The sequence below is a fragment of the Nymphaea colorata genome, chromosome 6, assembly GCF_008831285.2.
Source record: "Nymphaea colorata isolate Beijing-Zhang1983 chromosome 6, ASM883128v2, whole genome shotgun sequence".
NCBI lineage: Eukaryota > Viridiplantae > Streptophyta > Magnoliopsida > Nymphaeales > Nymphaeaceae > Nymphaea > Nymphaea colorata.
In genome coordinates this window covers 25,004,466-25,032,274 of record NC_045143.1, presented here as the reverse complement: position 1 = coordinate 25,032,274, position 27,809 = coordinate 25,004,466, and the positions used below count along the sequence as shown (strand labels likewise).

At 42.7% G+C, this 27,809-nt stretch overlaps 2 protein-coding genes across 2 annotated transcripts in view; both read left to right on the top strand.

The window, feature by feature from the left end:
• The window catches only part of LOC116256640 (carotenoid 9,10(9',10')-cleavage dioxygenase 1-like), a 63,749-nt gene extending 52,770 nt beyond the window's left edge, over positions 1-10,979 (top strand). The window contains exon 10 of the mRNA XM_050078482.1: positions 10,554-10,979. The gene's annotated coding sequence lies outside the window, so the exon portion shown is untranslated. The remainder of the gene's footprint in view (positions 1-10,553) is intronic.
• An 8,781-nt stretch (positions 10,980-19,760) lies between these two features.
• LOC116256261 (dicarboxylate transporter 1, chloroplastic) lies at positions 19,761-25,267 on the top strand. The gene is made up of 3 exons (XM_031632571.2): positions 19,761-20,973; positions 23,957-24,178; positions 24,597-25,267. Exons 1-3 carry the CDS (start codon positions 19,858-19,860, stop codon positions 24,957-24,959), a joined length of 1,701 nt encoding a protein of 566 aa, XP_031488431.1. The 5' UTR covers positions 19,761-19,857; the 3' UTR covers positions 24,960-25,267.
• The last annotated feature ends 2,542 nt before the right edge of the window (positions 25,268-27,809 follow it).

The window sequence follows — 27,809 nt, the reverse complement described above, 5'->3', positions numbered from 1 at the left end:
AGAAAACAAGAAAAGTTAGTGAGCAACACGTTGCTCGGTTTTGATCTTGAGTTCGGCTAGAAGATGGATTTCAATCCCTCGGTGTAAACCCGTGAGATTGAGCTCACATCCCACGTCTGAAAACAGAATTAAACCCTTGCTTACGCGTCTCAAGAACTCCTTGGCTTTCTTGAGTTCTTTCCCTCACGCTACGCACGAAGGTTCCCCACGAGCGTCCTCAAAAAAGGGCCTCTTTGGTTGCCTCCGTTTTTGGGCAAAACGGATGCACAAATCCAGCAAGCAAAAAGGGCTTGCAAAGTGCATCAAAAGGCGTCAAAACAAAGAAAGAAATACAAAAAAGAAGATGCCCCATCAAAAGGAATCAAACGGCTGAATTTGAGCTTCATCCGGCTACTCGTTCTCGTGTTTTAGGACCGGCCTGAACCCTGCAATTTCCGGTTAACTTTCTGTGATTCCGGCCAGACTTTGGCCCTTTTCTGGCATGGACTAATCTGCCCCTGACCGTGGAACTGTTCAATAACAAGCTGAGGGTATTCTGGTCCATTGTTGGAGGAGCGCACTAGGGTAAATCACCCTAGCCGCCGGTGCTAGCTCGCACCTTCCTTGGCCGCCGGTCTTCATTTGGTAAGTCCTATTCTTTCTCTCTTCTGTTTAATCCTAGCCCTTGAGTGAGCCACGTGTCAGCCATCCCCTTAGCCTCCCAGATTTACCTAGCACCTGTCCCACTTGGTTGATTCAGTCCCAGCCGAGAATCATCCAAGACTCCATCGAATTCCCCCAAATCCGGTAAATCCCTCTCCTCGCAATCTCCTTACCAATTTTGTTGCCAATCTTGTAGTCAACCGAGTCCTTCCTCTCATCTTAGCCATTGGTGTCGCCACGTGTCGTCATCCCAGCCTGCAGCTACTGCCACCTCACCAGCTAGTCCCTCCATCCTCGTCGAGCAGCCTACCCCTGGCGTTTTCACCTTTTCCCTCGCATAATCCCTCTACCGTTTTTGTTGACTCTCACACGTATTTCTATTTTGGTGGAGAGTTGTGAGAACGGCACCTCCTCCTCTTCCCTATCCGAGCCCCTTCCTTTTTGTTAGCCCCAAGCCTCATCACCAGGTCACCACTCCCTCTCGAGACCATGGCCCCACACGTTTTACCTTTCTCAGCCCTTAGAGCCCTTGCCGATTTCGTAGAGGCCATCACACGTTTAACTTTTGGAAGTGAGGTCTAGGAATTCGCCACCTCCTCCTTGCCCCAGCTCGTCTCCTCCATTTTTGGTATCTTACCTTAGCTCCTCTCCACCTCACCTTCCCTAATTATTACCCACCTGAACCGAGCCAGCTTTCCCCCTCTATGTCGCACACCATTCCTCTGTAGATCCCACGGTTTACACTTGTCAACGTTGGAGCCAACCTTGTTATCGCACTTCCCCCTTTCTTTTCCTCCACCGACTTTAGTCCCTCTCGCATGGAGTTCTCCCCTTGCCTCCTCATGCTCTTACCTTGAGTGTTAGCCAGCTTTACCCCTTTAGCTCTTGCCTAATCCCTTTCTTGTCGAGTCACCCCTTGTGTCCCTCGTGAAGAAGGAGTCCCCACGCGCCTAACGTTGAAGTCTTACCTTTTGTCTTTGGCCACGTGCCTCCCCTTCCTAACAACTGGAAGAAAGCCGAGCCAATTCCCTCTTCATTCTTTAGGAAGGAAATTGGAGTCGAATCCTTATTTGCTAGTCTCTCTCTAGCAAGTCTCTTAGCTCTCATTTCAGTTTAGAATTGAGCGCCCCTTTTCCTCCTCTACCGTAGGAAAGAATCTCCCCGCCAACCCTTGCCTATGGCAATTGGCGTCCTTCTCACCTCCCTCTTTCTTAGTTAGGTGGCCTCCACCTGGCCTCACCCACTTTGATACCCGTAGGAACCATTGACCAGCTTAAGTCAACACCCCTTAGATAGACTTACCGTAACCTCCCTTGTCCTAATTTAGGTAAGTCCTTGTCGCAATATCCCTTGGTCAACCCCCCTAAGTCGACCTCTCCTACTTTGGCCACCCGTGCCCTTGACCCTCCTTTCCTCTATTTCTGGAAAGTAGCCCTAGGTCCTAAGGCAGCCAAGGTCAACGCTGCCTAAGTGATTCGGACCCACCTCTTGCACGGCAAGACCCAAGCCGCCCCCTCCCTTCCGCACCTTCCTTATGCCTTAGCGTCTTGACTTAATTCAAGTCAATCCCAGCCGCATTTGAACCTAAGCCAGTCCTTAGTCCGCCTTGACCCAGCTGACCCTAAGCCTTGACCGGGCCAGCCAACCTTAACTGGACCCTCTCGTAGCTAGGTTTGCCCGAGCTCTAAACCGAGCTCTTATCTTTTCCCGTAGCTAGGTTCTTCCGGGTTCTAAACCGAACCCAGCCCTTCCGAAGGTCCTCCCCTACGCACGGCGAGGCACTTCCAGTTCTGATACCCTCTTGGAGCAGCGATCCCAGCACGGCCAGGAGGACCTATCCCAGCAGTAGCTAACCACTAGCTGCTGTCTCTTGCTCACGGCCAGGAGGGCCGTATTCCAGCAACACGTCCAGCGTCCATAGCCGGCAATTTGAAGACTGCCGGTGTAGCTTCCACCTCTTCGCGGGATCCAATCCGCTTCTTCCTCATCCGAAGATCTCCCTCACTGTTGCTGCATTGCCCGAGGTTGGGGATTCACCTCATGGCCTTCTTGCTGAAAGCCAAGAATAGCTTGGCTGGTAACGCCCTCTCACTCCATTGTAGTTTCGCGGGTCGGGTGCATTTGCTTTCGTATTTGCTTGAGCCCGGCTTTGGCCTTGGTTGATTCCAGCGGTACCTCGACGGCCCTTGGCCTAGACACGACCGCTAATCGACGAGCCTACCTAGCGTATTGGGTGTGGTTTGTTACGTATAGCATGGTTTGTGTGGTTTGATGGTTTGAATTGAGTGAGTTGCGAGAGTACTTTTGTATCGCGCACGCTTGTACGGCCTCACATCCCTCGTAGATTTCTGTAGTAGGTTTTGACTTAGTTAGGTTTTTGGGATTACCCCTAGTTGTTCATCACGTCCTATTGGGTTTGCACCGGGGTCCTGTCCGGCCGGGTAGTTCCTTGTATAATTTGTTTAGGATTTTGGTCTAGATTCCTCGAGGCGATCTTGGCAGTAGGACCTCGACTCCTTGGGTCGGTCCGTTGGGGTCGGGAACCCCACAATTGTTAGGATCCCGACCCCAACGGGCCGACCCAAGGAGCCGAGGTCCTACTGCCAGGATTGCCTCAAGGAATCTAGACCAAAAACCTATACAAATAATACAAGGAACTACCCGGCCGGACATGACCCCGGCACAAACCCAATAGGACGTGAATACACGAAAGGGTAATCCCAAAAACCTATCTAAAGTCAAACCTACTACAGAAAACTACTAGGGATGTGAGGCCGTACAACCGTGTGCGATACAGAAATGCTCTCGCAACTCACTCAAGATCAAACCATACAAGCCACACAAACCATAACTATGCGTAACAAACCACACCCAATACCCTAGGTAGGCTCGTCGATTAGCGGTCGTGTCTAGGCCAAGGGCCGTCGAGGTACCGTTGGAACCAACCAAGGCCGAAGCCGGGCTCAAGCAAATACGAAAGCAAATGCACCCGACCCGCGAAACTACAAGGGAGTGAGAGGGCGTTACCGGCCAAGCTAATATTGGCTTTCAGCAAGAAGGCCACGAGGTGAATCCCCAACCTCGGGCAATGCAGCAACAAATGAGGAGGACTCCGGTTGAGGTCGGTAGCGAACTGGATCTCGCGATGAAGTGGACGCTACACCGGAAGTCTTCAAATGGCCGGCTAGGGACGCCGGACGAGTTGCTGGAATACGGCCCTCCTGGCCGTGAGCAAGGGACAGCAGCAAGTCACAAGCTACTGCTGGAAGAGGCCCGCCTGGCCGTGAAGGGAGCGCGGCAGCAAGGGGTGTGCCGAAGCTGGAAGGGTCCCGCTGTGCGTGGGGATGACCTTCGGAAGGGCTGGGTTCGGTATAGAACCCGGGAGAGCCTAACTACGGGAAGGAGGAGAGCTCGGTCTAGAGCTCGGGCAGACCTAGCTACGAGGGAGGACCGGCTATGGATGGCTGGCTAGGTTGTGGCTTAGGTGAGCTAAGTCAAGGCTTAGGGACAGCTGGGACAAGGTGGACTAAGGACTGGCTTAGGTTCAGATGCAGCTGGGTTGACTTGAATCAAGTCAAGACGCTAAGGAATGAAGAAGGTGCGGAAGAGAGGTGGCGGCTTGGGTGTAGCCGTGCAAGAGGTGGGTCCGAATCACTTAGGCAGCGTTGACCTTGGCTGCCTTAGGACCTAGGGCTACTTTCCAGAATAAGAGGAAAAGAGGCTCAAGGACGCGGGTTACCAAAATGGGATAAGTCGACTTAGGGGGGTTGACTAGGTTGGCGCGTGAAGGCTTACTCAAAGCGAAGTAAGGCTTGGCGCGGTTGGGACTAACCTAAGGCGACGGAATGGTGGACTCGGCTAAGACTTTCCTAGCTGGTGAGGGTTGACTTGGCTGGTCAAGGGTTCCTAAGGGGAGTGAAACCAGGTGGCGGTTTCCTAACTAAGAAAGAGGGAGATGAGAAGGACGCCAATTGCCAAAGGCACGGGTTGGCGTGGAGATTTCCTTCCTTAGAGTGAGGAGGGAAGGGGGCGCCCAATTCCAAAATGAATTGAGAGCTAAGAGAGTTGCTAGAGAGAGACTAGCAAATTAGGAAATGATTCCAATCTCCTTCCTAATGAATAAGGAGGGAATTGGCTCGGCTTGCTCCCTAAATTCGTGAGTAGGGAGAGGCACGTGGCCTTTGCCAAAAAAAGTAAGTCTTCAACGTTATTGCTCGAGTTCTCTTTCTCTTCTTCTCAACGGACTCAAAGGGGATGAGCAAGGTAAAATGGGAAAGATGGGGGCTAAGGGGTCACGCTGGATAATACTAAAGTTAAGAGCATGAGGTGGCAAGGGGAGAAATCCATGCGAGAGGGACTAAAGACGGTGGAGGAAAAGAAAGGGGAAAGTGCGATAACAAGGTTGACTCCAACGTTGACAAGTGTAAACCGTGGGACCTACAAGGAATTGGTTAACGAGGTGGAAGGAAGAAGCTGGCTCGGTTCAGGTGGGGTCAAGAGGGGTAAGCACGAGGTGGCAAGGAGCTAAGGTAAGATACCAAAAATGGAGGAGACGAGCTGGGGCAAGGAGGAGGTGGCACTCTCGTGTGACTTCCCGGCCAAGTTGGGAAACCGCGTGAGGATGCTAAGGGATGCGGTAAGGCTTGACGAGGGAAGGGAGACCTCGTGTGGGCCAAGGGCAAGGGTGGGCTCTATAGGTGGCAGATGGAGAGGGACTGGGCTGGCGTGATGTTAGTGATATGATTTGGGGAGTAGGAGGTGGCACCCTCTCACGACTTCTCCAAAATGGAAACACGTGTGAGAGTCAACAAAAACGGTAGAGTGGCTGTACGAGGGAAAAGGGAAAGACGTGTGGGGCAGGCTGCTCGACAAGGAGGGAGGGGCCAGCTGGTGAGGTGGCAGGATGGGTAAGCTAGGATTAGGACACGTGGCGACACCAAGGGTGAAGATTAAAGGCTGGACTCGGTTGACTAAAAACAAGGCAACGAAGTTGGAAAGGGGATTGTGGCAAGGGGGAATCTTCCGGATTTGGTGGATTACGATGGGCTATGGATTGATTCTCGGCTGGGATGAGATCAGCCAAAAGGGACAGGTGGCTAGGTAAATTTGGGAGGCTAAGGGGATGGCTGACATGTGGTATAGGCAAGGGCTGAGATTAAACACAAAAGAGAAGGAATAGGACTTACCAAATGAAGACCGGCGGCCAAGGAAACGCGTGAAGCACCGGCGGCTAGGGTGTTTTGCCCTAGTGCGCTCCTCCAATGAATGGACCAGAATACCCTTAAGCTGAAATTGAACTTCTCCACGGTCAGGGGCAGATTAGTCCACGCCGGAAATAGGCCAAAGTCTGTCCGGAATCAACAGAAATTCCACCGGAGTTGCAGAATTCAGGCTGAGGCTAGAATACGTGATTAATCAACTGGATGAAGCTCGTTTTTCACTATTTGATTCCTCTTGATGGGGCGTCTTCTTCTTTGTATTCTTTTCTTTATTTTGACGCCGTTTGATGCACCTTGCAAGCCCTTTTTGCTTGCTGGATTTGTGCATCCGTTTTGCTCAAAAACGGAGGCAACCAAAGAGGCCCTTTTTTGAGGACGCTCGTGGGGAGCCTTCGTGTGTAGCGTGAGGGGAAGAACTTCAAGAATGCCAAGGAGTTCTTGAGACGCGTAAGCAAGGGTTTAATTCTGTTTTCAGCCACGGGATGAGAGCTCAATCTCACGGGTGTACACCGAGGGATTGAAATCCACCTTCTAGCCGAACTCAAGATCAAAACCTAGCAACGTGTTGCTCACCAACTTTTCTTGTTTTCTCTTCGTACTAACCTTTTTCTCTTGTGGCTACTTTGATGTCTTTTGCTGCTGCTACCAGGTCGCCCAAGTTGTTGCAGCCTTCCCGGGATGAAGACAGCCTCACAACCTTCTTTGTGTTTGAGAAGGAAGGCACCGTGCTTCAACAAAATGCTCGTGGGGTATTCTTCGTGGTCCGTTTGTGTTGACGGTTGACGAGGAAGAAGCTGCCATAATCACAGACCAGTCTAGCAACGGGCGAAGTCCGGTCGGCAGCAAGGGCAGCAGGGAGCAAGGCTCGGCAATGAGGGAGGCAGCAGCACAATACAACACAAAAATAGGCAGAGAGCAGGCAACGGACAAAAAACGGAGAACGCCGAAACCTCACCGGCAGTAGAGACAGCAAGAGGGCGGCGCCGGAAAAAAAAACGAGAGAGCGGCGCTGGGCGGGTCGTCAGACCAGGCGGAGACAGACCGCTGGAACAGGCGGAGGAAGAGGCAGAGCGGCGCTAGATCGCCGAAAAATGGGCGGCGCTGGGCGATGCGTCAAGTGACAGAAAGTGGAAGAGAGGAACGCCGCTGGGCAGGTCGTCGCTGGGCGGAGGCGGCCGGAAACTGAGCGGCGCTGATCAGGGCGTCGCTGGGCCGGTCGTCGCTAGGCGGAGGCGGCGGGAACCTGAGCGGCGCTGATCAGGGCGTCGTTGGGCGTTGGGCGATGAACAGTGCCGGGCGAGACGATGAACAGTGCTTGGGCGAGTCAATGAACAGTGCCATGATGAATAGTGTCGGGCGAATCCTCCTCCAACACGGGCAAAAGACAAACCAGTAACGCCGGAACTTCACGGCTCTGATACCATGTAGAAATACGAACAAGAAGAGGAAGAGAAACAACGATCACGATGTAACGTGGAAAACCCTCAACACGAGGGAGAAAAAACCACGAATGAGGAGGAGTTGGTGCCCACTAGCAGCTAGACTCTCTCTCCTTAGATTATCAACTCATAAGGATTAGGGTTACATGACTTAAGTAGTGCCCAAAACGGGCTACAAGGCGGGTCGGGTATGGATCCGGACCCGAAACATACAATCTATCAACAAATACAATGACCATATCATGCATCATTTGCTCCATCATTTGCTCCATGATATATTACATGTTAGCAAGCTTGGCATGTTTGATATGTATGCCAAGCTTGAGGGGGAGTGTTAGAATATATTGTAATGGGGAACCGGGTCCATATCTGGACCCGGTCCTATGGGGCACGGATACCGAGGTGGGCTCGGTACCCTAGGCGGCACTCTTTCTCTCCCTCCTATATATTCTTCACTTACATGTAATTGTTGAGTTAAGTGAATATAATTTTCTCTCTCCTAGGGTTGCGGTTTGCCCCTAGGTCAGAGCTTTCCTGTGGTTTTTCACCTCTTCCTGAGGTTTTCCACGTATATTGTGTGTACTTTCTCTGCTCTCTCCTTGTAGTTCGTGTTTCTACAATGCAAAACTTCAAAATGAAAGAGCTTGGTGATTTACGATTCTTTCTTGGAGTGGAGATTGATAGGCACAATAATCGCCTCACATTGACACAACAGAAATACACGTTGGATCTGTTGAAAAAGTCAGGTATGTCTGATTGTAAGCCTGTTGGAACTCCTAGTGTTCTAAATCAAAGACTAAGTGCTCAAGATGGGGAGTTATATGAAGATCCTACGCAATATCGAAGTATTGTTGGGGCACTTCAATATCTTATATTTACTAGACCAGATATTATATATGCTGTGAATCAAGTATCTCAATTTATGCATGCACCTAGAGATACTCACATGGATGCTGTCAAAAGAATATTAAGATATCTTAAAGGGACAACAGGAGATGGCTTAGTTTATGGTAAGAGTGAAAATATAACTACTGGACATGCAGATTGGGCTGGAGATCCCGATCAAAGAAAGTCCATTTCTAGTTTTTGTATTTTCATTGGACGTAATCTTGTGTCTTGGAGTTGTCGAAAGCAAAAGGCAGTAGCAAGATCCAGCACTGAAGCTGAATACAGATGCATGGCTGCAGGTACTGCTGAAGTTACATGGGTTAGACATTTGCTAGAAGACATTGGAGAAAAGATTAAAACATCAATGTTAATGTGCGATAATCAAAGCGCTATTAACATTGCCTTTAATCCCGTACAACATGGTCGAACAAAGCACATTGAGATTGATCAACACTTTGTTAGACAAAAGGTGGAAGACAAGGAGATTCAGCCTATTTATGTTCGTACAGATGAACAAGTTGCAGACTTATTTACAAAAGGATTAACAAAGGAACGATTCTGGTTTCTAAAAGGCAAGTTGTACATGGTGCAAAACCATGCACAACTTGAGGGAGGGTGTTAAAACATAAATCTTTCACCAGCACGTTGAAGAGGAGTCTCTTAGGATTCCACCTCCTTGTAGAATGTGTTAAGATATTTAATGTCCTTGTAACATGTGAAGAGTCTCCTAGGATTCTATGTTGTAGTTAATATCCTTGTTATATGGGAAGTCTCCTAGGATTCTATGTTGTAGTTAATATCCTTGTAATATGTGAAGTCTCTTAGGTTTCTATGATGTAATTAATGTCCTTGGAGCTTGTGAAATCTCCTAGGATTCTACGATTGGAGACTCTTAGAATTCTGGAAATGGGATTATAAATAGAGGCCGTGCAAACCATTTTGGCTACGGCTTCTTCTCCTCAGTTTCTTCTTGTTTTCATTTTCTCTCTCCCTTTCTCTCTCTCTCTCTCTCTCTCTCTCTCTCTCTCTCTCTCTCTCTCTCTATCTTCCTGCGTGAGTGCTGTTTTCTGGTTACAGATATTGGTGCTAGATTTCTATCAGAATGTTTGCTTCAGAAGCAGTGTTCATCCCCAAGCAGCCTAAGATTACCTCAGAAGAGGATGACGGCTATCTGATATTCGTGCATGACGAGAACACTGGGTATCTTACATATCACACTTCTATTGTTATTTTCGCTATTAAGCTTTTCTGACCCTCATTCTCATTGTTTCAGCCCTCATTATCTTTCTTATTGCCAATATCTTCATCAATCACTCTCATCCTCATCATTGGCACAACTGTCATTATGAAATTTAGTTTGGCTAGTCCTTTCAGCCTCATGGTTCTGAGGTGTGTAGATAACATCCCCAAAACTAGGTCTTCAGTAACCTGGATTTTTGATGCGTCCATGTATCGTTAAAAGGAAAAAGCTATCATCTACTGGGGGACTGGCATGGATGTTCAATAATATCAATAGATGTGTTGCTATTGACTATCGAACAGGTCAATATTGTGGACCAATGTCTCATCAAGACGTTAGGAAGATTGGATTAGAAGGCTTTTCTTTTTCTTTTTCCACTTTTATTTTTGGGAAGGGGTTGAGTTTTGGGGAGACGGGGCATGTGGGGGCACGAGGGTTATTTTTTCAGAAACGTGGTTCTTGAGTAAACAATTTTGAAACTTGTCGCTGTGCACAAGCCAGGTTTACAGTTGCATTAAATTTCTAAAATATCTCGGAAGTTTTAAAACTTGAAAAATCTAAACAGAAAATGTGATAAGCAAGTAGAATAAAAATTTTCGAGGACATATAAAAGTAACAAATAAGTGGCATGCTTAAAAATCCAAGAAGGACTTTCTTGGAAATCTTTATAAACATATCGAGATATCTCAGACAGTGTGACAATAATATTGTAACATTTTCCTTTTGGTGATGTTTTCAAAATAGTATAATACTTTGATGATATCATCGGCTGATTTCGAAATAGCATCAACATCATATTTTCAAAATATAGGGGATACTTACGACTATGCATGTTTCAATCAGGTTTTCTGCATAAGAAAAAAGGCCCCAAGAGGAACTTAAAGTTTCAGCTCATGTGACATTATATATAAACATAGTGCATAGCACTTTGAATGGTTGCCACATGATAGCTTTGTTAAAGAAATTCAGAATATGGTGTTTCATTCTGGAGTGCCCCTTTGGAATCTTTCTTTCTGATTGGACATCGTACACTCATGATCATCTTATACACTACTGCTTTGCTGCATCTGTTTCTACTGCTGACGTTTGGAAAATTCAATTGTTGTTTGGAATCTGATTTTGCAGAAAATCAGAAATCAATGTTATTGAAGCTAAAACAATGACAGCAGAAGCAGTGGCTGTGGTTGAACTTCCTAGCAGAGTTCCGTATGGTTTCCATGCTTTATTTGTTACCAGAGGTTTGTTGCTTAGAAGTAACTGGTTGACTAAAACGTCATTAGTTGTAAACTAGATGGCCTAGTTTGTATCAAAATCTTGATCTGAATCATCTGCTTTTCCTGTATGCCGCCACCTCTTTGCTACCAAATTAAACTTCTTAAATTGATGACTTAATTGCCATTCAGATCATGAGGACTACCATGCTTCTAGCATTTTCTGCTCATGCAAATTACCTCACTCTATATAATATAGATAAATTTAAATATGAAGACGAAAGAATCTTAGTAGATTGCAAGGTAGCAGTTAACCTGTGTGCCTAATACTATATATACTCCCTAAAAAATTCCCTTTTTTTATTTATAAAGAGGAACAGCTTCAGCAGCAACCAATATGATGACAATTGCTGGATAATGAGGAGCTTGTTCTTGAGGACACTAGCAATTGTATATTGTTACTCTTTATTTGGGAAGTCACTTTCTTCTTGGCCTTCTAAACCCTATGATTATGCCTGTAATTTCATTAATGTACTTTGTTAAGTGTTGTCTCTTGAGGCCTTCTGCATGCAGACACGGATTACGCCAATCGTGTTCTTAAAGAAGCTGTGTTGCTTTATGTGAGTACTTCCTCTAGATTACATATTTGATGAATATAACTAGTGTTACATATGTAGTCTATGGCCTGGATATAAATTTTTTAACTTCATATGCTTGTCAAATTGTGATCTGCTTGCTTAGCTAGACGGCTTGCCTCCAGCTTCCCCTGGATTGTGCCAGGTCGTGGAGATAGAAATTTCTGGCCAAGGAGCATTAATAGTTTAAATTTTAAATTTTGAAGGCCACCTATATTACTGTGTATAAATGAATAAAGGTTATGGATGTACCAATATATAAATAATGCAATTTATGTGGGCAATTTCCCATAGCAATCCTGTCTCTGCCATTGGATTGTGCCTATGAATAATTTAGTAATCACCCTTCCATTCAGCAATCCTATCTGGCGTTCTCTGATTACCATCTAAAATGAGGCGTGGACCTTGTTCCTGGGTAGGTTGAGAGAGAGTATGGATATGGGCCCTACCAAAAGGCACTTGTGCCATGTATCTCTCTGTGTGTGTGTGTGAGAGAGAGAGAGAGAGAGAGATGAGTTGCCTTATTAGATTTTTGAGAAATTGCTGGCATCATTAGCACTAAAAATTAAGATGGGGAACAAAGGAGGTGCATCACAGTCACAAATTTGAACGTGGGTCAAGATCTGATCTTCTTTGTTATATATTATTGCTTCAGTACATGAAGAAGGCAATAATGCGGGTTACTTGAAGGAGAAATACAATATATTAAGACACATGAGATGATAATAAGCGCGTCATACAAGGAATATATGTCTTCTGGATCTAGTCGGTCGGGTGTAAAAAGTTTATATATATATATATATATATATATATATATATATATATATATATATATATATATATATATATATAGAGAGAGAGAGAGAGAGAGAGCAACTTACATTGCGCAAGTTGAAAATAGTTTTCTATGGTTTAAACTAACTTATCGATCTCGTTTTAAAAGCTTTTCTTTAGACATTTAAAAACACGAAGCTGGATGATTCATTATTAGCAGTTTACTTCGATATGCTTTTACAAACTTCTTCAATGATAACACATGATCAGTTTCTGTTTTGGCATATACCATTTATTTTTCATATTAGGCCGTCATTTCATACTAGAAAAAATTGTTCTCCAGAGTCGAATGCTTCTCGAGGCTTTCAACAAACAATCAGTATCTGACTGAAATGTAATAAACCTGTAATAATTTAGCACAATAATAGGATAGCAACTATATAAAAACTTACGTATGATAAAGGACACATTATGTGGGTCAAGGGGTTAAATATTGGATAGTGGGGATAGTGGCCATAGAGCCCTATCCGAATATCCCGTAACAGCTATGCAGTTACGAGATTACGCTCACCTTTTTTGCTGAAATCTCTCTCCCATTCTAACCGCTGCTGGGCTGAGGGGAAAACCTAAGGGGCTGGCCTATTTAAGCTCAGCAATTCTTTATTGGAAAAGCTCTTGGCAATAACTCTTTGAGAAGCCCCTGAGAAGGAAACCCCTTAATCTAACTCTTTTACTCCTTTTTCTTGTCTTGCTATTTCAAGAGAGGTGTCCGTTCGTGACTGCAGCACTTGGGTGAGGACGCACTTTCGCTGCCTTCACATCAACAGTGGTATTAGAGCCTTGGTTGTGCAATCTCAAAAATGACATCAAGAGTGGGAGCTTCTGAATTAGCTAAGACTGAAAAACTCAACGGGACAAATTTTCATGCATGGAAGCGAAGAATAATGTTAGCCTTGACTTTAGAAAGGCTCATCTATGTGATCAACGAACCTTTTCCAATTTTAGGAGACAAACACACAGATGAAGAGAAAAAGACATATGAGTCATTTTCTTTTGATGATCTAATGGCTAAAACTATTATGTTAGCCTTCATGGAAGATGATCAAATTAGAGTCTTTGAGGATTGTCCAACTGCCAAGGATATGTTTGATACTATCGCTTCTAAATACAACACCATGACTGCTATGCACATCCAGTTACTGCAAGAACAGTACAATTCATATAGGATGAAAGAATCAGACAATGTAATGGATCATGTTAATAAGATGTTGGTCATGGCTAAAGATTTAGCCGTGGTAGGGAATGTCATATCTGACAATATGTAGATAAGCACAATTCTGAATAGCCTACCTCTTTCTTGGGATATGGCAGTTACTGCTTTAAGTGTTCAATTTGATACTCTCACTTTAGAAAAGCTTCCTATACAGTTAGCTCTACAGCAACAACGTCTGACCAAGAGAAATAGAGCAGAGTTGATGACAGTCCAGGAAAAACCTGTTGGTAGTCATGTGCCTGTAAAACCAAAACAATTTAAAAATCGAAATGATGGCAAGTTCAAGGGCAATTATGCAGGTACTAGGAAATCTCAAGGAACTGTAGTGAAATGCTACATATGTGGGAAGCCTGGACACATAAAGAAGAATTGCAGGACAAAATTTCCGAGTAAGAAAGACAACAATGGTCGGGGCAACTACCACAGAAAGAAGCCTCAAGGGGACTCTGACAGAGAAGTCATCTGTGTCGTGTCAGAATGTCTGTTTGTAGATGGAGATCTAACTGGATGGTGGGTCAATTCAGGAGCTACTCGTCATATTACAAAAACGAAAGAAGGAGTGATCCACATGGAAAATCTGAGTCCGGAAACCCACAAGGTCTATATGGAAAACAACTCTTATTGTGATGTCATGGGAATTGGGGCATATCGTCTAAATGTTGGGGGTACAAGTGTTGTACTTAACGAGGTTTTGTATGTCCCTTCCATGAGAAGGAATCTAGTGTCTGTTCCCGCACTAACGGGAAAAGGTTTTGAAGTACGTTTTATTCCAGGGAAAGTAACAGTGGGAAAACATGGAAGGTCCATGTTTGGTGAAAAATTTGTAAAAGAACATGGTATGTTCAAACTGAATGACATGAATGAAGCTTCAAGTTCTGCTTATTTCGATTGTGCAATGAGTGAATGTAAACTTATGACATGAAAGATTAAGCCATATAAGCATCAAAAAGATGCAGACTCTAGCACAACAAGGTTTAATACCTGACATAAATATAAATGATTTTGCGAAATGCGAATCATGTGTATACGGAAAAATGACAAGGAAACCATTTCCGTCTGAAGTAATTCGGGCCACTGAATTATTAGAGATAATTCATACAGATATCTATGGACCTTTTAGGATCCAAACTCATAGTGGCAAGTTATATTTCATAACTTTCATTGACGACTTCTCAAGATTTGGTTACATATACTTAATCAGATATAAATCTGAAGCACTTGAGAAATTCAAGGAATACAAATCTGAAGTCGAGAGACAACTTGGAAGGAATATCAAAATTATAAGGTCTGATCGAGGAGGAGAATACACTTCTAGTGAATTCCTCGAATACTGCAAAGACCTTGGAATTAATAGGCAAAACACAATGCTTAGGACACCACAACAAAATGGTGTGGCTGAGAGGTGTAACAGAACCCTCTTGAACATGGTGAGATCCATGTTGGCAGGAGCACAATTACCAAAAGTTTTTTGGGGAGAAGCTGTGTTGACAGCTATGTATACAATTAACCGAGTGCCCTGCAAAGCAGTCCCAACCACTCCTTATGAAAGATGGACTGGTATAAAACCAGATCTGAGATATTTAAGGAGATGGGGATCTGTAGCACATGTGAAAATTCTAGATCGAAAACTGGATAAATTAGATAATAGATCAGTGAGATGTATATTTATTGGATACCCAAAAGGATCCAAGGGCTACAGATTATATCATTCATCTATGGGACTTATAGAAAGCAGAGATGTAGAGTTCATAGAAGAACTCAATAATAAAGATTATGATCCAGTGGAATATCGAAATGATACACTGGATGATCTGATTTATTCAGATGAACAGTCTGGTAATGAACCGACTGAAGGTCGGTCTGGAAATGAACCGACTGGAGTTCAGTTTGGCAATGAACCAACTGAGCAAGAATCGTCTGAAGAACAGTCAGGAAATGAACCGACTGAAGATCAGTTAGGTAATGAACCAACTGATATGAATACATTGTCATCTCAGACGTTAACATGTCATAAAAGACCTAGAGCTCCTCCTTCATATTTAAATGATTATTATGTATATTTGGCAGAGGAGCTATGCTACCTAGCAGACATTGACGAAATGTCTGACAATCTGATATATGATGAAGCGGTAAGCTCGCATGAATCGTCGGATTGGGTGAATGCTATGGATGAAGAAATTGAATCCATAGAAAAGAATAAAGTCTGGGAATTAGTAGATCTTCCTGATGACAGAAAACCCATTGGATGTAAATGGGTGCTCAGGAAGAAGTATAAAGCTGATGGATCAGTTGAAAAATTCAAAGCCAGACTAGTGGCGAAAGGTTTTTCCCAAAAGGAAGGAATTGATTACTCAGAGACCTATTCTCCGGTTGCAAAGTTTGCATCAATCAGAATAATTTTGGCTATCGCGGCATTCTATGACCTGGATATTTGTCAGATGGATGTAAAGACTGCTTTTCTGAACGGTGAGTTGAAAGAAACTATATATATGACTCAACCGCAGGGATATGTCATCAAGGAAAAAGAAGACAAAGTATACAAGTTGAATAAATCGCTGTATGGACTGAAACAGTCTCCGAGACAGTGGTATTTTGCTTTTCACAAAGCAATAACAAAACTTGGGTTTGTAGCAAACCAACTAGATCACTGTGTGTACGTTTGAAAAAGTGGGAGTCTTTTCTATATTCTATCATTATATGCATATTATTAACAGGAAATGATAACGATATGATATACAAAACGAAGACTTGGCTAAATAAAAACTTCGAAATGAAGGACTTGGGTGAAGCATCCTATATATTAGGAATAAAAATCACTCGAGATAGAAACTCAAGAATCCTGAGTTTAAGCCAGGAACGGTATATTGATTATATCTTGAAGAAATTTCGTATGTTAGACTGCAAACCAATTGGGACTCCTATAACTAAAGGAGCAAACTTAAGCAGGAGTGATTGTCCCAATGAAGGACAACAAAAATTAAATGTTCCATATGCACAAGCAGTTGGTAGTCTGATGTATTTAATGCTTTGTACCAGACCAGACATAAGTTTTCCTATCGGTCTGGTAAGTCGTTATCAAAGTAATCATGGATGGCCTCATTGGCAAACAGTCAAAAGAATTTTTCGGTATATTAAAGGAACAAAAGGATTGAAATTGTCTTATCAAGCAGATGAGCTAACTTTAGTTGGCTATTCCGATGCAGATTTTGCAGGATGTAAAGATAGTAAATCCACTTCAGGGTATGTTTTTCTCTTTGGAGGTGGGGCGATAGCCTGGTCCTGTAAGAAACAGGGATGTGTTGCTCAGCACACACAGGAAGCAGAGTATGTAGCATGCAATGTTGCAACTACTTTTGCTGTCTAGATAAATCGGTTCTTGAAAGACTTAAAATTAGATCTTGCTCATGAACCGGTCCAACTGTATTGTGATAATCAGGCAGCAATATCTCTTATGAAAAATGGAGCTGTTAGCTCAAAGAGTAAACATATAATGGTGAAATACCATTATGTTCATGAAATGATCGAGAAAAATGAAATCTCGGTCGATTACTTGCCTACCAATGATATGGTGGCTGATCCCTTAACTAAGGGAATATCTGAAGATTTGTTTTCAAAACATGTAGTCCATATGGGGCTAAGATATATTTGAAAGGTTGCGAAGGAAAAACCATTGAATGGAAAACCTCGCTGTAAACGTTGAATAAGTTTTATGTTACGATGGATAAACCAATTATGGAAAACCTCGTAACTGGATCAATGAAGAAAACCCACATATAGTGGATGCAAACTGGCGGTCTCATAGCCAAGTGGGAGATATTGGATAGTGGGGATAGTGGCCATAGAGCCCTATCCGAATATCCCGTAACTGCTATGCAGTTACGAGATTACGCTCACCTTTTTTGCTGAAATCTCTCTTCCATCCTAACCGCTGCTGGGCTGAGGGGAAAACCTAAGGGGCTGGCCTATTTAAGCTCAGCAATTCTTTACTGGAAAAGCTCTTGGCAATAACTCTTTGAGAAGCCCCTGAGAAGGAAACCCCTTAATCTAACTCTTTTACTCCTTTTTCTTGTCTTGCTATTTCAAGAGAGGTGTCCGTTCGTGACTGCAGCACTTGGGTGAGGACGCACTTTCGCTGCCTTCACATCAACATTAAATTTGTTCATTGGATTTCTTGAGATGGACACATAGGTATGGTGGACTTGTCGCCTGTCGGGCTGTTTTCACTAGCCGGTGTAATAATCTCTCTCTCTCTCTCTCTCTCTCTATATATATATATATATATATATATATATATATATGAAAGACTAAACATTTGATGATATAACGATGATTTATAGTATTTTTAACAACGGATTGTGGTTCATTTAGCCACAGTTTTAAAATATTTAACGATATGATATATATATATATATATATATATATATATATATATATATATATATATATATATATCTATATATATATATGTGTGTGTGTGTGTGTGTGTGTGTGTGTGTGCGCGCGTCTGTCTGTCAAAGGACTGGTTCACTTTTACACTGGACTCATACTATTGGTTTGTTTGGATCCCAACATACCCTCAACAACTTTTGGAACCAAACCAATCACTTAAGTTACCCCTTATAACTCCACGAATATTCATCACAATCGTGGATAGGAGAGTAAATATTTTAAAGTGTTATGTTACAATCTATTGTCCTTAAGGCTTGCGTGTTTGTGCATGTGGGATCCAAGTCCAAATGTTGAATTGACTATGATGTTATTATAGCAGCTCGATTCACTCATACATTGGGCTCGGGTTCATGATTTGGTAGATCCCAACTCGGTCCTCAAGAGCTTTGGTTCCAACTCTAGAAGAACTAAGAACATGACAGTCAAATCATGTAATTTAACACCTTACGAGTCCCCTAAAATTTCTTATAATTTTAGAGATGAGACTAAACATTTCAAAAATAAATAGCTCTTATATATATATATATATATATATATATATATATATATATATATATATATATATATATATATATATATATATATATATATATATATATATATAAAGGACGTCTTCTAAGTATTTATGAATTGGTGGGACTTGTACTGACAAGTGACAAAGATACAAAAAGCAACGGCTATCGTGTAACCCTCGCATTGAAAAGGGATATTGTGGTGGCGTTGGAAGAGCACCGACCCTTCAAAAGGGAGATTTTGTCTTCCTCTTTCTTCTATCTACCAATCCTTTTAGTTTGCACTTTCTCCTGGCAGGTGTCTCGTTTCTGCTCTTCTTGTCTATCTGGTGGTTGCCATGCATTCTTTGTTCAATGCCACCGGTTCTTCCTCCATCCCTTCAACACACGGTCCCCATTTGTATTGGCCGTCCGAAATTATGGAACGCAAACAAGAAAACTGGAATTAGCTCCTATAGAAACCTCTTTGTGACTCGCAAGTGTTTTTGATCTTATAAATAGAAATATTTAATTGTTTAATGATTTGTTTCTCCTTCTTTCTTTTAGTCTCACCCAATTGCTTGCCAAAAGATCTCTCTCTCTCAAATGGCTTCCTTGAGATGTCATATTATGATTGGTTATCTCGCCTTTGCATCGTGCCGCGCTATATGATTCACTGGGGTAGAGCCACTTGAAAGGGCTAAATGGTTCAGAAATTGAATTCGGTCAGGTCAATGTATTTTTTGAAATTTCTTACATGGCTACAATAAAATTTTTAAAATGTATGATTCATAATTTTTCTTTTTCTTTTTCTTTTTGTTTTTATCTCAATCGTCTATCTCAAATAATATATATATATAAGAGACCTTTTAATTTTTTGTTGAAAAAATATTTTAAATGAAAAATAAACATCTCCTAATATATTTATAACATTGTTTTTATGAAAAATGTTAAATTTTCTATCACCAAAATGTTGGTGCTATGAAAGCAATTTATTTTTAGTTATTATAAAAAAATTATTAAAACCCAAAAAACGGTCAACTTAATATATATGTTGCATAGTGGTAAAGTTACATTTCAAAAAAAAAACTTCAAAATATGTTATTTAAAGGTGCCCCTAACTTATTGGCCTGGTTTCTACCCATCACTATATATAATCAATTATTTATGATGTTTTATTTAAATATTTAGTTATCCGACTGGCAGCCGGTGGATTTAAGATCACACAAACGCCACGTTAAGGAAAGGTTTGGTGCAGTGAAGAGTGGAGCGAGAGACGGTTTGCCATGAAAGTAAGAGAAGAAAAATAAAGTGTCCTTTGGTATATTCTGAATCTGCCTCACTGGGGCAAGCTTTTTCAGGCTCAAATGATTGTCGATTGACCAGCTTAATATTTTGCTCCGGAATTTCCTCCGTACGATCTCAATCCAACGGCTGGAAAACTCCCCCGCACTGTGCGTTGGAAATTCGGGCACTATATAACCGCATCGTCCGCCTTATTTACCTGACGCTCCTCTGAGAAGTGAGGGGGGAACGCTCCTCTCTCTCTCTCTCTCTCGTTCTCTCCTTCCCCTCCTCTGCTTCTTCCCGTCAGAAATGGCGTCTCTCACTTCTCCGTACAGCCTAGGATTTCCTTCTCTTGCTTCCTGCAGGCCTCGCGCCACCCTTTCCTCTCTATCCCAACCTAAATCACTCAATGCGGCTTGCGGGTCGCATCTCCATCGGAATTCCTTCACTAGGAGCTTCCGGATCCCGTCTGCCCCTGATTTGAGGAGGCTTCTGCGGCCATCTCCGTCTCCCCGAACAGCGAGGACCCCCTCTTTGGTTCCACGATTAGCCGCGTCGTCTCCGGCGATCGTCTCTTCCCCTCCGCCGGAACCCTGGCGTGGTGCCGCACTCAAGCCCCTAGCGGCATCGATCGCCGCGGGAGTTATCCTCTGGTTCGTCCCTCCGCCGGCCGGAGTAGCCCGGAACGCCTGGCAGTTGCTCGCTATATTTATCGCTACCATCGTCGGCATTATCACGCAACCGCTCCCGCTCGGCGCCGTCGCCCTTATGGGTCTGGGCGCATGTGTGCTCACCAAGACCCTAACCTTCGCCGCGGCTTTCTCGGCTTTCGGCGATCCGATCCCTTGGCTGATCGCGCTTGCGTTCTTCTTCGCCCGAGGGTTCATCAAGACCGGGCTTGGTAACCGTATAGCTTATCAGTTTGTTTCCGTCTTTGGAAGTTCATCTCTTGGGTTAGGCTACAGTCTTGTCTTCAGCGAGGCGTTGCTTGCGCCCGCGATCCCGTCCGTCTCTGCCCGAGCTGGTGGAATCTTCCTTCCGCTGGTTAAGGCTTTGTGCGCGGCGTGCGGTAGCAATATAGGTGATGGAACGGAGAGGCGTCTCGGTTCCTGGTTGATGCTCACTTGCTTCCAGACGTCAGTGATCTCTTCGGCGATGTTTTTGACGGGGATGGCGGCGAATCCTTTGAGCGTGAATCTCGTAGCTGGGGCAACTGGACACACGATTGGTTGGACGCAGTGGGCGGTGGCTGCAATCGTGCCTGGGTTGACTTCGCTGATTGTGGTGCCATTGCTACTCTATCTAATCTACCCGCCGACCGTGAAGAGTAGCCCGGATGCCCCGAAACTTGCAAGAGAAAAGCTGGAGAAGATGGGGCCGATGACAAAGAATGAGATCATCATGAGCCTTACTCTACTGATCACGGTACAATTTATTTAATTAATCGGTTAGCGTTAAACTCTTTTGCTAATTATTTTTGGGTTGGGAAAGAGTACTTCTAATAATTTTCTGAACATTTTAAGCATGAATTTTTTCACTCATCGTATTTACATTCTCTTCCTGGTGGTAAAGTTCCTGTACATGGCTTTATCAGTTTTGAGCAAGACCCATTTATTGTGATATGAATTAGGCTCCACCTTTGCAGGTGCATATAATTATCATTTTGATCCCTAAGCATGCCAGTTATCGGTTTAGCTTGTTGAAAGGAAAGTGATCATCTCTTGAAAGTCTTCATTTTGTAGTGGAATTGATTTTGCTTCTGAATTTCGCACCGGACATTTCATCTCCGAAGAGAGCTAGTGGACCACGGTTCTTTGCTTTGAAGTCCGCGTGTTAGTCTAATAGTCTGTGGGAAGGTGTGGATGTGGTTGCTGGTCATTTTTTTACCTCATCAAGTTTTTTGGCGTTATCTGTTACGAGGTTTGGTGGTCAAGGTTGGTGAGTAAAAGGACAGGGTCTACGTTGCTTCTAGCTAAAGTTCACCTTACTGTATCTGCTTTTTTCATCCTGCATCAGGATTCTTGTTTTTCTACAAATCCTTTCTCATGCACCTCTCTGTCTTCCTACCTGAGGATCGCTAATGCTCATTTGTCCAATTCCAAGGCAAAAATCAGAATCCGTTTTCCCTCTGCCGCTGATAAAGCTACATAAAATCGTTATGGAGTGGGGAGGGATGAAAGAACCATCAGTTTATGCTTGCTAAGACCTCGCCTAGGCATGGACTAACCGGAAGTCCACACCCGTCACCTAAGTCCACTTAGGCGAAGGGATATGTGTTGGCGCCTAGGTGCCTACACGCTTAGCCCATGGGGAAGTGAAAGGTCACATTCCCATTCAATTAAAGTTTGTTAATTCAGTACATATTGTTATGTACTTTATTATATATTGATTATCTACTTTTATGTATTGTTATGTTGATTAGGCTGTTATATGTATACTATTATATGTCATATACTGTTTATGACATAGTCTGTTATATAGTATTGAGATACCTCATACCTGTTATATATATATATATATATATATATATATATGTATATATACACATTAGTATGGTTATGTTACGTACTTATATCATATAGTCATGTATATTGTTAATTTGTAATACTTGTTATAAACTTATATGTATATACCATTATGTTAAATTGTATTGTAATACAATTTGTTTTCCTGTTATATGTATTGTAATACGTGTTATATGTATATACTGTTATGTACAGCTTGCTATACTTGTTATATAGTATTGCATCAACCTATTTTATGTATATACTGTTAGCCTGTTATATAATATGTAGTAACATTAAACTTCTTCTTTTGATTTTGCATATTCAATGAAGTCAGCAATTAATTTTTGGTTGTTTAAGTTGATTATGCTTGTTATATTACTACTCTCTACATTTCAAATATTAGGAATAGTTAATCAAAATAACTTGACATATTAACATAACTATAAAAAGGAAAAATTGGTCACCTTTTTTGCTGCTTAGGCCCACCTAGGCAGTAGGCAGCGCCTGGGTGGATTCGCCTTGACAACATAGAAAAGTTGACAAGATAAGGGCCCTGGATGGTAGTTTAGTAAATTAAGTTTCATAAGTCTGTTCAGGTTAATGTAACATAAATTTTATTGGAATTTTCTCCGTTCGAAATTTAGCCACAAAATTTAGCCACAATTGATTCAATTTCAAACCTAGATGCTGTGTTTCTGGAGACTACCTGTCGAGTTTTCACAAGTTGCAAATAGATTGCCGATAGGGGAAAGATAATAATAGAAAATGAGTAAAGAAAATTTTACTTTTGGATAGACCTTGAAGTCCGGGGCCACTAGTTTGGTGATCTTTACAGTATTTATTCGAAGATTTGCGGTGATAAAGTCCAGAATCCAAATTAAGAGTTAACCTTATTTAGAAGCTAAGTAACACGGGTACGTACCCGTCCGGTACCGGTACGACACCGGTACGGGTACCGGCACGGGCTTGGGTACACCTCTGGTGCGGTGTTGACCGTACCGGGTATGGTCAACGCACCGGAGGCCGTATCCGTCCTTTTTTGGACACGGTCAAATTTGATCGAGTCCAAATATGTTTGTTTTTATTTTTAACGATTATTTCATTTTGACTTTTAAAACCATTTTAACGTTAAACAAAAAGAAAGTTCGAAACCCTTGTTTCCGTTTTAAGGGTTTCATCTTACCTCTCACGAGTCTGGCGACGAAGGCAGCGGCAGTGAAGGCAGGGGCGGCGAACGCAGGGTGGAACGGCGACGGCAGACGGTAGGAGGCAACAGACGGAGGAGATTTCATTAATTTGTGGAACCATCAAAAGGATGAAATCTAAACCCTAGACTTCGGGAGCTGTCTCTCGTTCCCTCTCCCCCAGCTTGTCCCTCTCCGAGTCTCCCTCTCTCGCGTTGTACTTATAGAAGAGGGAAAGTCCAGTCCCTTCAAGTGAAACCCTAGTAGAGGGTTGAATGACTGAAACTGCCCTTAGTTTCTTGCACAAAGACTAAAGTGGTAGCGAACGTTGGTGGGATTTGCCCAGCACTAGACCCGAACTGGTCTCAATATCTGACCTGTATTTGTATCCGGATCTGATCTATCGACTCCGATGGATTTGACCCGACGGAATACAAGATCTAGTTCTGAATATGCTCCAGATAATATCTGAAATATATATATATATATATATATATATATATATATGTGTGTGTGTGTGTGTGTGTGTGTGTGTGTGTGTGTGTCTGCGTGTGTGTACGGCCGTACTCCTGTACCCAAATTTTTTGAAAATGGTTCGTACCCGTACCCGTACCTATGTGACATTGTTTAGAAGTTGTTCAACTTCAAGATGCACATGTATGTGAAAAATTTACTAATGGCTTAGTTTTTAGTTGACAAAATTTTGTTGCATTATAGGTGGGTCTATGGGTGTTTGGAGGAATCTTGAATATGGATGCTGTTACAGCTGCCATTCTCGGACTCTCTGTCCTTCTCACAACTGGAATAGTGACGTGGAAGGAATGCTTGGGTGAGGCTATAGCCTGGGACACACTAACATGGTTTGCTGCACTTATCGCTATGGCAGGATATCTTAATAAATATGGACTCATATCATGGTTCAGCCAAACAGTTGTTAAGGTGAGTCTTTGTCCTTATCATGACATTCTTCTTCTTTATGATGTAACTTTCAGTTTGTTCTGTCTTTCCATGTTTTAGCAATCTTGAATATTAATACTAGGTACTTCGGGGTTGAAATGGAAAACATAGATTTGGCTAAACTGGCTTCCCAAGTTAGTTGCTTCATGATGAGACCTGTTTCATGCCTTGCTTCTGTTTGAGCCACTCTTTCATTCTGCTTGTTTATTTTATGTGCTGTGAATATTGGTCTTGCCAAGTTCCCTTTTTCCTCCTTGCATGAAACTCTTATTTGCCGCTAAGAATGGCCTCTTCGCCTTTCAGATACACATTAAGAATGACAAGCTTTACATGTTTGGTCGTAAGGCCCACATTCCTGTGCATACTTCTCACTGACTGTATACACTTTGAAATCTTGCAGTTTGTTGGTGGACTTGGTTTATCATGGCAGCTGTCGTTTGGGATCTTGGTTCTCCTCTACTTCTATTCACATTATTTATTTGCCAGTGGTGCTGCTCATATAGGAGCCATGCTGACTGCGTTCCTGTCTGTGTCGACTGCACTTGGGACCCCACCACTTTTGAGTGCACTTGTGCTCTCATTCCTTTCCAACATCATGGGAGGTCTCACACACTATGGCATCGGCTCTGCCCCAGTTTTCTATGGTGCAGGCTACGTGCCATTGGCAACATGGTGGGGATACGGCTTCATCATCTCAGTTGTCAATATAATCATATGGCTTGGTGTTGGTGGGTTTTGGTGGAAAACAATTGGATTGTGGTAGGTAGCAGCTACTCGAGCCCAATTTTAGGTTATTGGTTTTGAGTTATTGGAAGAATAATATGCTGATTATTTCGCCTCAATCCGCCTCAATCCTATCATGACCATGAGGCAGGCATTCATTCCCCTAATGCTATAATTTCTTTGCATGGAGGAAGAAGGGTACGAGGTCTTTTTTTGTAGTGGGTGCCTCAAATTTTGAAGCAGTTAGTATACCCATTTTGTGTAATGTAGGAACAATTCTTGGAAGTTTATATTTTTCTCAACCCTTGATAATTCTGGTGGATATGAAATGCATTAGCATTTTAGTCATTTGCTTATTTGTTGTTGAGTTTCAACAATCACGATGACCTATAATATTTCGTGCCTCTTCGAACTGGAATTCTAGTCTTCAACGAATGATGGTATACTGACTTCAGGATCTTGTTTACAAGTGACTCGGACAGTGATCTTGTGTGATGTCTGATAATCTAAACAAACTTCCTCGCCCTTGTCATGAGGTTCATTGTTATGTATGCGGATTTGCGACATTCTCCTGATAATGGAAATGCCTTTCTTGCCGTTTTCGGTTTATACTGTTTAATGTTCGGTGGTCAATTATGATAATAAAAGCAAACCAGACGAACAGGGCTGCGTGATCCCATTAAAGTACGTAAAGTAAACATTTTGTGAATTTGGGAATTTTTTTAAAGGGAAAATTATGAATACGAAAAAATAACATGTAAAACGTTCCAATATCTCATACGTGTATCAGCTTTTCTTTTTAATTGTTTAAAGGGTATTTTCGCAACCGTCATTCTAAAAAGCCCCTAAAAACAATTTTAGCATATTCAATGCCGAACATTGTGCACCCTCCCATTGTACTGCTTCTAGAGGATTGCACCCCATTATCCATAACAAGGGTGTCATTTTGGTTCATGTAACCTCCAAGAACAAAAGGATTTGATGTCCCTATAATGAAAGCAATCTTGGATGGTAGGGAAATTCCTCCTCGGATATCTGATGGTAGTGTGGAGGTTCAAACAGTACTCGATGATCCTGAGCTTATACAACAATGACAACCCCATTTGTATCCCGGTGTGGGTATAGAAGCAACATTCTGGTCGTACCATCAAAATGTATGTGAAATGGTTGAAGATTTTAAAATAATGTAATGGCCCTCACACGCACTCTGTAAAGGAGATAACGTAATATTGGTTAAATTTTGATTCATGAGCCAGTCTAATGGTGAAAATTATGTCTGAAAACATTATCTCTGCAACCAGCACAGGAGCGATTCAAGAATTTTTTATTATAGGGGCCAAACTATAGTTTTAAAATATTAACATGTGTCGAAATAGAAATTTTAAATTTTTTTTATATATATTAAACTAAAATTTTTTAGATATATATATATAAATTTTTAAAGTTTTTAAAATGTGACGGTAGTAGGTTAAGGCCCCGCCCCCCTCCCCCTGAAACAGCATATCTTTGGTCAAATGGGAGCAGTGCTTCCATTCACTTGAGATGGAAGCGAGTGTGAAGTGTTTGTGAAACATAAACATCATTTTTGCATTAAGGGAATTAGCTTAGAGAGAGAGAGAGAGAGAGAGAGAGAGAGAGATGGATACTCAACATCACTAATGCCACCAACAGGATGTTGGAGACAAGAAAACAGGAAGCCACATACCGGCGGCGAAAGGTCAAGCAAAAGAAAATAAAAAACGGAAAGCATGGCCGCACACACTCATGGTGAAACAACAAACCAAAGTAGTGAAACCCTAACAAGAGCAGGAGAAAGTTTTGGATTTGGCCTTCTCGAATCTCATATTTTTATTCTTTTCCGTACAAGTTTGGATCTTGAACATTTGAGTTGATCTCGGCCGATGGCTGTATACTAGTTGTGCTAAGAAAGTATTTCATGTTGACGAATGGATATGTTTCACAAAAAAGTGAAGTGCCTTTATTTGACGTGCACTAGATGAGCTGATCATCATCTAATATTTGGGTCATACATGCAGTTACTGTCAAACGATCATCAAACATCAGAAGGTTTTTACTTTATCTGACCTTATGCAGCATTATCCTCTAACTTGATGTGACCTTATACAGCATTATCCTCTAACTTGATGTGACCTTATGCAGCGTTGTCCTCTATATATAAGTCAATTTAAGACATTACGAAGAGCTACCCGCGGGGTTGAGGTATGTACATGCCTGGGTTCTTCATTTGCAAGGACACCATGCTAAAATGCTGGATTTCAGGCAACCATGGCTGAGGATAGTTCGCCATATTATTGACAGGCTCGTTCCAGCACCCTTTTCAAACGGTTTAAAAACTTTTGTGAAGAATAATTTGCACTAAGGGCACCTCCTGTGAACGTGCGTGCTCTGATAGACCTGTGGAGGAAAGTCACGTGATTTTGTTCTTAGATCAATAGATCATCCTGATATTCCTTGCTTTCAAGGCCCACTTATTTAATTCGCACCAGTTAACCTTTATGAAGATGACCTTTAAAGTTAATGACTACTTCTTGGGCATGGAAAGGGTGTGGGCTGGGAGGATATCAGACATATGATGAGATGACAGCTAGGTGATGAAGTTGGGATTTGATTTCCTAATTTCATAATGAAGACTGGATGAGAGATATCACCGCCTATTTGACCTTTGGACGAGATGAGATGTTACCGCCGGCTTGAGCTTTGGACGAGACTACCTAGATTAGCAATCAAGTGAGACCAACCTAGAATTAGATTCCCCAATGGGATAGTCCATGTGGTAGAGCTGAGCGTGATAGTGGAGAGGAAAGAGTTCTTGCTCGTATCATGATTGAGACATATAATAAGGGTTAACGGAGAAAGGGAACTCACGAGG

Coding starts and splice junctions, on each gene's coding strand:
- LOC116256261 (XM_031632571.2), top strand. CDS start 19,858: ATGGCGTCTCTCACTTCTCCGTACAGCCTAGGATTTCCTTCTCTTGCT. Junction 20,974..23,956: donor GCCTTACTCTACTGATCACG/GTACAATTTATT, acceptor GTTGCATTATAG/GTGGGTCTATGGGTGTTTGG. Junction 24,179..24,596: donor TCAGCCAAACAGTTGTTAAG/GTGAGTCTTTGT, acceptor GAAATCTTGCAG/TTTGTTGGTGGACTTGGTTT.